The sequence below is a fragment of the Myotis yumanensis genome, unplaced genomic scaffold (assembly GCF_028538775.1).
Source record: "Myotis yumanensis isolate MYYU_CA2020_CCGP unplaced genomic scaffold, mMyoYum1.0.hap1 SCAF_16, whole genome shotgun sequence".
Taxonomy (NCBI): domain Eukaryota; kingdom Metazoa; phylum Chordata; class Mammalia; order Chiroptera; family Vespertilionidae; genus Myotis; species Myotis yumanensis.
Genome location: NW_027223767.1, coordinates 5,059,761 through 5,069,150, shown reverse-complemented (window position 1 = coordinate 5,069,150; position 9,390 = coordinate 5,059,761). Strand labels below are relative to the sequence as shown.

Sequence of the window (9,390 nt, the reverse complement as noted above, 5' to 3'; positions counted from 1 at the left end):
TGGAGGGGGTCAATGGGGGAATAAGGAACATCTGTAATACTTTCAATAATAAATGTAAATGAAAAAAAGTTTGAATTTTCATCCTGCAGGCAATAGAGAGGCCAGGACTTGCAAGCTAGAAAGGAATGAGCCCCAGAGCCTTGCACAGGGAATAGATGCAAGAGTTCCAACTTGGTTATATTAATGTGGTGGCCTGAATGTACCTTCCTCAACTGCAGACCAGGCCTCCTTGCTTCCTCATCCACCCCTACAACCTTAAGCATGACCATTAGCGGGGGTGAACCAACCTGTCAGGTCTGCAGTGTGTGTGTGTGTGTGTGTGTGTGTGTGTGTTTATGTGTTTTGATGGAGGTGACTTCCCAGCCATATTCCACCTGCCTGGTGGACTAGGTGTCAATTTCTTCCTGCATGTTTAGGGCCCAAATCCTCTGTGCTTCCTCATTCCATCCTCCTCCCACAAAGATAAGGGTCTGCCCCCAAAACCACCTAGGCCCCGCCTTCCTGAGCTGGGGCCAACTTCTGGGCTGCCCAGAGGGTGTGGCCAGGCCAGGTTGGTTGGAGGCCTGCCATCCATCCACATCCTGCAGTTCCTATGCAATTTCCCAATTTAGGGGGGCGGGGTCTTGAGTCCTTTTATTAGGCACCTCCACTCTTCTTCCCCCTCAGAAGGCACAAAACGTCTTTGTGGAAGATGGGTGTCTACCGCATCCGCGTGTCCACGGGGTCCTCGTTCTTCGCAGGCTCCTACAACCCTGTGCAGCTGTGGCTGGTGGGCCAGCACCGGGAAGCGGCACTCCAGGAGCGCCTGTGGCCAGTGCGGGGCAAGGTGAGCTGCAGGAGCTGGCCTCAGCCCCCAGGATGTCACATTCCTGGGAAGAGATGCACTGGGCAGAGCGTGGCACACAGCAGGCGCTCAATAAATGTCCGTGCCATCTGGCTTCCTTGGGATGGGGAGGATGCTCCTGCAGGCCCTCCTGCACAGAGCTCTCTCTCTTTGCAGAGATCTTGAAGCACTGCCTGTCTCTGGTTTCCTCTATTTTATTTTGAGGGGAAGGAGGGAGGGAGAAAGAGAGGAAGAGAGAGAGAGAGGAAGATTGATTTTGTTCCACTTACTCATGCGTGGTTGAGTCTTGTCTGTGTCCTGACCAGGGATGAGCCTGGGATTTTGGGGTGTCAGGATACGCTCTAACCACTGAGATACCTGGCCAGGGAAGTTTCCTCCATTCTGAGGCCCTATTTCAAGCCCCTTCCTTCGAGGCGGGGAATGGGGTCTATGGAGGGAGATAAACTAAGAGCTGAATTTCCTGATCCCTTCCCCTCTCTCATCACTTTTACCTGGTTAGTCCCCCGCTCCTGTTACTTTTTCTTCCCCATTTCCCATCCCCACATTTCCCTAGCCCACCCAGCTCTTTCCAGGACCCCCAGATCCGGATGTCTGTCCTGCAGACGCCTCAAAGGAACCTGCCCAAGCTAGGTCCTCTCTTTCCCAGCCCCTCACCTCTCCGCTTGCCGCCCCCCCCCCCAACACGCACCCCCACCCCAGGGGTCCTGCGAGAGTTCTGTTCTGTTCGCCTCCAACCAAGAATCCAGCGCTGGCAATTCTGCCTCCTGGACATTCCGGCTTCCGGGTCCAATGCCCGACCCGCCCCGGACCACCAGTGTCCGCGTGAACCTAGACCACCTTCAGCCTCTTCCCCCGCCCCCCTTCCGCCCCGTACCCTCACCTCTGGCCGCTTCCTCTCCTGCCCTTCCAAGCCCTTCTGCAGCCAGATCACGTCTTCCAAATACACCCCGCCCTTCACACGCCCCTCCCCACAAACATTTGAAAGGCTTCTGCCGGTTCTCAGGACCGAATTCTTGGCTTGCCCTTCGAGACTGTTCACCGTCTAGTCACGCTCATCTCCCACGCGATCCGTGCTCAGATCCACGCCGCCTCGCCCTTGCTCAGCCTCCGCGCTCTGGCTTCCTCTCCCTGGCACGCATTTCCCCAACCTCCTCCTCTCTCTCACTTTCCCTGGTTAAACCCTCCACACCTAGAGGTCTCCGCTCACACAGAGCGAGGGGGCGCTGGGGTCTCTCTGCCGAAAGTGCCTGGTCAACAGTGTATCTTCCGCAGCAAAGGGGCGCTGGCCCGCGGCGATGCCCAGCGCCCAGCTCAGAGCCCAGCGCCCAGCGCCCAGCTCAGCGCTCGGTAGTATCAGTGACTATGAGGAGGAAAGAGGAGGAAAGAGGGCAGGAAAGAGGAGGAAAGAGGGCAGGAAGGAGTGCATCTTCCCTCCTCCGCCTCACCCTGGGCTGAAGAACTCCAAGGCCCATAATGGGGACATGGGAACACCTGGTCGGCGAGCCCCCTTTCTCTTTTTGGCTCCTTTGACGCCGCTTTCCCAGAGGCCCAGCAGAAGGGCCTGGGCGGGGAGCTGGGCTCAGTTCAGTCCCCGCTCCCGGCGATCGCCATGGATGCTGAGCCGCTTGTGTCACCTGCAGGTGATGGAGTTCCAGGCAGACGTGAAGGAGTCCCTGGGGCCGCTGCTGTTCGTGAAAATTCGCAAAAAGCACTTCCTGCAGGATGACGCCTGGTTCTGCAACTGGATCTCCGTGCAGGGCCCTGGGGCTGGTGGGGACGAGTTCAGGTTCCCCTGCTACCACTGGGTGGAGGGCAGTGGCGTCCTGAGCCTCCCCGAGGGCACAGGTGAGCGCAGGGTGGGGTGTGAGGAGGCCTCTGGGGCCCAAGAGAGGCTGGGGCTGGGGGAAAAGAGAAGAGGGAACAGGATGTGAGGGCAGAACCTGGAGGGGCATGATGCTGAAGGGTCACCCCTCCCCCGAAAGGGTGGGCAGAGAGGCACCCCTGGCAGGGACTGGGGAGGGGGGCAGAGGCTCTCAGGAGAAGCCTCATCGTCTATGCCCTTGTCCCTGCCCTCCTTCCTCCTCTAGGCCGCACTTTGGTAGAGGACCCTCAAGGCCTGTTCAAGAAACACAGGGAGGAGGAGCTGGAAGAGAGAAGGAAGCTGTACCGGTTAGCCTTACCCCGCCCTGACCCCTCCTGACCTGGCAGTGAGTCCTGGCCCTTCCAGGCATCAATGCCTGATTTCATTTCTGCATCACAGATGGGGTAACTGGAAGGATGGGCTGATCCTGAATGTGGCTGCGGCCAATTTAGGTGACCTCCCGCCAGATGAGAGGTTTCTGGAGGACAAGAGATTTGACTTTGAGATTTCACAGTTCAAGGGGTGAGAGCAGTGCGGGCTAGAGGAGAGGGAGGTATCCTGGTCCAGGGGCTCTTATGGACTGAACAGGGTCAGGGCTGGATTAGCCCGAGGGGGGTCCTTATAGTTACAATGTGTGATTTTGAGACTAACTTTCAAACGCTTCGCCTATATTTACATGAAGGATGGCCAGCTTAGTTATGAAAGACTCTCTAAACTTCCTTGCTTGCTGGAATGATCTGGATGACTTCAAAAGGATCGTCTGGTGTGACCACAGCGAGCTGGCTGGTCAGTATCCCTATCCCAGTACTTCTCCCAAGACCCTTACCACCCAATCGAGGGAACCAGGCTGGGAGACCTGAGGTCTGGGTCCCTCTGGTGAGCTGGGGGAAAGAAGGAATGGTTTGGTGGGGGTTAGAAGAACCAGGAGATCTGAACTCACAACCTGCACCATAACTGCCACCCTCAGTGAAGGTGCGGGACTCCTGGAAGGAAGATGCCTTCTTTGGGTTCCAGTTTCTCAATGGCGCCAACCCCATGCTGCTAAGGCGCTCTAGTCGCCTTCCTGCCCGCCTGGTGTTCCCTTCAGGGATGGAGGAGGTGCAGGCCCAGCTGGAGCAGGAGCTGCAGGTATGGACATAATGGCCCAAAGGAGGCCACACAGTGAAATGGGAGTGTGGTCAGTGTTTATGCTGCTCTGGGCCCCACTATGAGCCCAATTTGCCCCCAGAAGCAAGAGGGGATTCTACGGGGAGAATCTTGAGTGATCCTGGAGGTGTGTAACCACATGGCCTTCCTCCTCAACTGAGAAAAGCATATTGTGGAGGAAGAGTGTGTGATGGGTGATAGATGCAATCAAACTGAAGAAATAACTGGGCCTCGGTGCTAAGGATTTGGGGGAGTGTGTAGCAAGAGAATCAGATCAGGGGTGGGCTTATTAATCAGGAGTCAACATGGATCAATTGATGGGTTGGGCAGAGAAAATTCATGGATTATAGGGTGAGACAGACTTGGGTTTGAACCCTGGCTATGCTGTTTATAAACTGTGTGACTTCAGGCAAGTTACCTCCTATCTTCTTTTATTATGTTTCCTTTTTTTAAATATAAACCTGGAATTAATTCAAGCGCTTGTAAGACTTCTGTAAAGCAATAGCATGTGATTCATTGCCTGTTACAAAGTAGGTGATGGAGATAAGTTAGTTTCCTTCTTGTTCTTCTTCCTTTGGGGAATCAGGGTGGGAAGAAGATGCCTTACACTGATAGCCCTCACCCTCTGCCCCCATCCAGGGAGGCACGCTGTTTGAAGCCGACTTCTCCCTGCTGGATGGGATCAAGGCTAACGTCATCCTATGTAGCCAGCAATACCTGGCTGCCCCTCTGGTCATGTTGAAACTGCAGCCTGATGGGAAACTCTTGCCCATGGTCATCCAGGTGAGAGGATTTCTGCTTCCCCGTGGTTGGCCCTCTCAGCTCAGCCCTTCACCCAAATTCACTGAGGATTCACTTGTGCTAAAGCACTGGAGGTGGCAGTAAAGGAGGCAATTGGCAAAGGCAGAAAGGCGTGGTCTAGCTGGAGAGAGAGACTGGGAAAGTCTAAATATGCTCCAGTACCGAGGAAGTACCTGAGGATGGAGATAGTGTGGGAGGGGTCATGGGAGGTGGGGTGGGCATGAGCCTTGGTGAAGGAGCAGGACCTCTTCCCAGGGGAAGATGGGTTGGGCAGAGATGGGGTGTGCAGAGTGTGAGAAGTTAGATTGTCAGTGGACAATTGGGCTGGTGTGCTGGGGGGTAATGTGAGGTGAGAGGACCCAGACTGTATCGGATGGTGGATGCCAAATCAAGAAGTATGAACACAGGAAGCTGATGTAGGCTGTTGTGAAACATGCTATAGGCACATTCTATGGGTCATCTTGTTTCAGATGGATCAGAGAAAGGAGAGGCTAGATCCGGAGATTAGGGTGACATGTTACAGCAATTGCCCAAGATGAGGGTAATGGACTTTGTTGTGGGGAATAGCTGTGGGGGTGCAGAGGAAAGCTACATGTGCATGCAGGGGAAAATTAAACTGGCCTGGATACAAGGAAAGAGAAAAGAAGAGTTTGGCAAGGCACCTGCAGAAATAGGACAAATAAAGAGGAAAAGATGCTCAGGTGGGCTTTTGTCTGGCCAGTTATGAGATAACTAGAGGCCAGATGCACGAAATTGTGCAAGAGTAGGCTTTTCTTCCCCCGGCTGCCGGCTGCCAGCTGCCAGCAGCAGCTCCCCTCTCGCACCCAGGACCCGGGCTTCTCTTGCAGCCCCTGCTTTGTCTGGAAGGTCATCCGGAAGGATGTCTGGTCTAATCAGCATATTATGCTTTTATTATTATAGACGGGGAGACACTCAAATTGATACATCTAGCTAGTGACTAGCTGAGAACTGGAGACTTAATCAGCTGAATAGGGGTGGTGTTGAAAGATTAGAGAGAAGATGAACTTTCTGAAAAAGTGTGGGATAAAGGAAGCAGAGGGTTTGAATCTTGTCCACACTGAAGGGAGTGAAAGCGCAAGTGGAGGCCAGGAAGTTGGTAGAAGAGGAGCTTCTGCAGAAGGTCAGGCAGAACAGCTTGTACAATGTTAATGCACTGAGTGGGTAGGAAAGTCAGGAGAAGGAATATTGGCTGCTGGGAGGAGCAGCAGTGAGATGGAGAAAGCTAAGCAAATTTGGGAAGAAGGGAGCGGTTAAGTATGCAAAGGAGGGGGAATCTGCTGGGCACCTGGCCACTCATCCTCTTTCCCCCACACTCTATCCTCGCTCCAGCTCCAATTGCCACGCATGGGATCCCCACCACCACCACTTTTCCTGCCCACGGACCCCCCGATGGCCTGGCTCCTGGCTAAATGCTGGGTCCGTAGCTCTGACTTCCAGCTTCACGAGCTTCTCTCTCATCTTCTGAGGGGACATTTGATGGCTGAGGTTATCGCTATGGCCACCATGAGATGCTTTCCATCGATACACCCTATCTTCAAGGTAATACCTTATCCCCTTCTCTCCTGCCTGCCTCTCTGCCCCATGGCACAGTCCTGCCACTGGAGGCACCCTCTCTGTGGAGTCTAAGGGTGTGGGGAAAAGCCAACCAATGAGAGACAAGGGAACAAGGGTGAGGTGGCTTGCTCTGCATTTTCAACTGGTGACATCACCTCCCAAGGAAGTGGAAATGATTCATTGTCAAGGTGGGGGGGGGGCGGTGAGGGGGTGGGACATGAGTGGCCTTACTCTTTTTATGTATAAAGCACAGATAGATGAACATACAGTATATAGACAGTGCACACAAACGACTGAGGATTCCATTGCAAAAGGGAAGACCAAGCAAATACATAGAAGACTTTTCCAGCCAGTTTTGACCTGTCCTAAAATAGTAACACACAGGCCAGTTAGACAGGCTCAGGTCCACAACAGTGGCCTGTGTGTGTTTTTTTTGTTTTTTTGTTTTTTTTTTAACAGACAATTTGAACTGAGTATTCACCCATTAACTGTTCTTGGGCGCCTCCAATGGAGCAAGAACCATTCTAGATGATTGTGCTAAGCAAGACAGAGGTTCTGATCATTGAGGATTTTCATTTTCATTTCGGGCTACCAGCCAAGAAAGACTGTATTATGACAGATCAGCTGTGATACGTACAATGCAGAGAATCAAAGCAGAGCAAAAAAATATCTATGATGTTAACACCTTCAGAAAATTTGACATATGATGTTTTGAATCTTGTTTTCAATACAACAAAATAGCATAAATATCAAATCGCCTATACATCAACATATGTGTAACTCCATCTACTGAAAAAAAATCCACATTATTAACCAGTACACCTAGTAAGCCAATGGTTTGTGGAATGAATTACAATTTGACTGAACACTCTTGATGTAGAGGGACCACTGAGCTTCATGTCTCTGCTTTTCCTGAAGACCTGGCACCTTTCCTGTTCTTCAGCTCCAATTTCCTGCAGGGACTTGCCACAGGTCTCTCCTGACTTGTTCTTTCCTGCTCTCTTCCTCCAGCTGATAATCCCCCACCTGCGATACACCCTGGAAATTAATGTGCGGGCCAGGAATGGGTTGGTCTCCGAAAACGGCATTTTTGACCAGGTATGAAAGAGAGAAGGGGGCTCCTGGAGCTCATGCTCCCTCTGGCTCTGGCCTCTGGCAGGTGGAGTTGCCTGACCCTGCCCATTCTTTCTTCTCAGGTGGTGAGCACTGGTGGGGGAGGCCACGTGGAGCTGCTTAAGCATGCTAGAACCTCTTTAACCTATAGATCATTCTGTCCCCCCGATGACCTGACTGACCGGGGGCTTCTGGGAGTCAAGTCTTCTTACTATGCTCAGGATGCTCTGCGGCTCTGGGAAATCATGTATCGGTGAGGCAAGGGGAAGGCAGGGCTTGGGGGGAGGGTGGGCGGTCAGGGAGTGGCTTGAGAGAACAGGTGATCTGTGTTGGAGGGCTGGGTGCCCTGACCTGGCCATGTGGGCAAGGAGCAGAGGGCCTGGAGGCTTCCTGTCAGCTTCAGCTCTCTTGGCCCAACCCCTTGGCTGACAGCTATGTGGAGGGAATTGTGAGTCTTCACTATAAGACGGACAAGGCGGTGAAAGAGGACCTTGAACTGCAGACTTGGTGTCGAGAGATCACTGAGATTGGCCTGCTAGGGGCCCAGGACCAAGGTGAGTTGAGCCCCTGCCCTGAGACCTCCAGTGTGGAAGATTCCTCCTGGGAACATCCCCAGAACCCTCCCTACTTCTATGAAACTCTCCAGAAGCATGTCCAACCCCTATTAAAATGCCCATGGCCTTTTCAGATTCTTATGCAAGAAGAATCCCTCTAGGTCCCAGATGCAGTGGGACCAGTGGTTGCTCATAAATGCTTAACAACTGGCTCTCTGGGGAAAATAAAAAAAAAAAGCAAAAAATAAAAGCCTTGATTTGTAGCATTGCCCATTTCCTTGGTGTCTCGCCGTAGCTACTGTTGTGATGTCAACCAGCTTGCTACATACCTAAACATTGAACATAACTGACTCATGTGAGCCAGTGTGGGTCATACCAGTACCCCACTGAGTAGGGCCCTCCCAGGAGATCTCGTTTGTTCCACCACAACTCATGCTCATGTCAGTTCCCACAATAGTTTCTCAGAGTCCTTGACACCCTTTCTTCCCTCTCATATTCTCCCTGCTCAGCCTCTCTGAGCTCTGTTTCTGTTCCTGAGCTCCCAGCTTCTAACTCTCCTTGCCTCTTGCAGGATTCCCCATGTCCTTAGAGTCCTGGGGCCAGCTTTGCCACTTTGTCACCATGTGCATCTTCACCTGCACTGGCCAGCACTCCTCCGTCCACCTGGGCCAGGTACTTGCTATAGGGGAGCAGTGGGCATTTGCAACTGGAGAGGGGGTGGAGGGGACTGTGTGCAGGTGGCTAAGGGGTTTTTATGCTTAGCAGACTTTGATTCTAGATATCTGCCCCTCCTTAGCTGGATTGGTATGATTGGGTCCCTAACGCACCCTGCACAATGCGGCTGCCCCCACCAACCACCAAGGATGTGACACTGGAGATGGTGATGGCAACACTGCCCAACTTTCATCAGGCTTCTCTCCAGATGTCCATGACCTGGCAACTGGGCAGACGGCAGCCCGTTAATGTGAGAGCCGGGCGGCCTGGTCCCTGAGGAAGGGGGCAGCTGTGGGGAGGTGTGGCCCTCCAAACTGGGGTTCATAAGGCTTTCAGCTGCTTTTCTCTCTCGATCTCAGGTGGCTCTGGGCCAGCATGAGGAGGAGTATTTTTCAGGCCCTGAGCCCAAAGCTGTGCTGAAGAAATTCAGGGAGGAGCTGGCTGCCCTGGATAAGGAAATTGAGGTCCGGAATGCAAAGCTGGATATGCCCTACGAGTACCTGCGACCCAGCAGAGTAGAAAACAGTGTGGCCATATGAGCACCCCCTGCCTGTGGTTGTTTCAGCATCTCTTCCACCCAACCCACAGCCCCATCCCTTAGAGCTTTCATACCCAGTCATGCTGCTTTCTATCTCCACCCTCCCTACAGAGTCCCTTTTTCTTTGTGTGTGTCCACAGTTCACCAGCCGGGAGTCTCCAAATAAAAATAATGAGCTGGGAAGATAGTAAAAATCTCATGGTTATTTTAATGAGTGTCAACAAAGGAACCAATACATTCCAAC

General features: G+C 52.8%; 1 protein-coding gene across 1 annotated transcript; it reads left to right on the top strand.

The window, feature by feature from the left end:
- The first annotated feature begins 691 nt into the window (after positions 1 to 691).
- On the top strand, positions 692 to 9,147 carry LOC138994406 (polyunsaturated fatty acid lipoxygenase ALOX15-like). Its single transcript, XM_070394307.1, has 14 exons — positions 692 to 826; positions 2,485 to 2,689; positions 2,932 to 3,013; positions 3,105 to 3,227; positions 3,388 to 3,491; positions 3,673 to 3,833; positions 4,491 to 4,634; positions 6,003 to 6,212; positions 7,239 to 7,325; positions 7,424 to 7,593; positions 7,773 to 7,894; positions 8,466 to 8,566; positions 8,691 to 8,858; positions 8,968 to 9,147. The coding sequence occupies exons 1-14, from the start codon at positions 692 to 694 to the stop codon at positions 9,145 to 9,147; spliced, it is 1,992 nt and encodes a 663-aa protein (XP_070250408.1).
- The last annotated feature ends 243 nt before the right edge of the window (positions 9,148 to 9,390 follow it).

Bases quoted from the DNA above. Each gene is read 5' to 3' on its own strand.
- LOC138994406 (XM_070394307.1), top strand. From the start codon at position 692: ATGGGTGTCTACCGCATCCGCGTGTCCACGGGGTCCTCGTTCTTCGCA. The intron at 6,213-7,238 runs GTAATACCTTAT...CTCTTCCTCCAG, and splicing joins CGATACACCCTATCTTCAAG to CTGATAATCCCCCACCTGCG. The intron at 7,326-7,423 runs GTATGAAAGAGA...CTTTCTTCTCAG, and splicing joins AAAACGGCATTTTTGACCAG to GTGGTGAGCACTGGTGGGGG.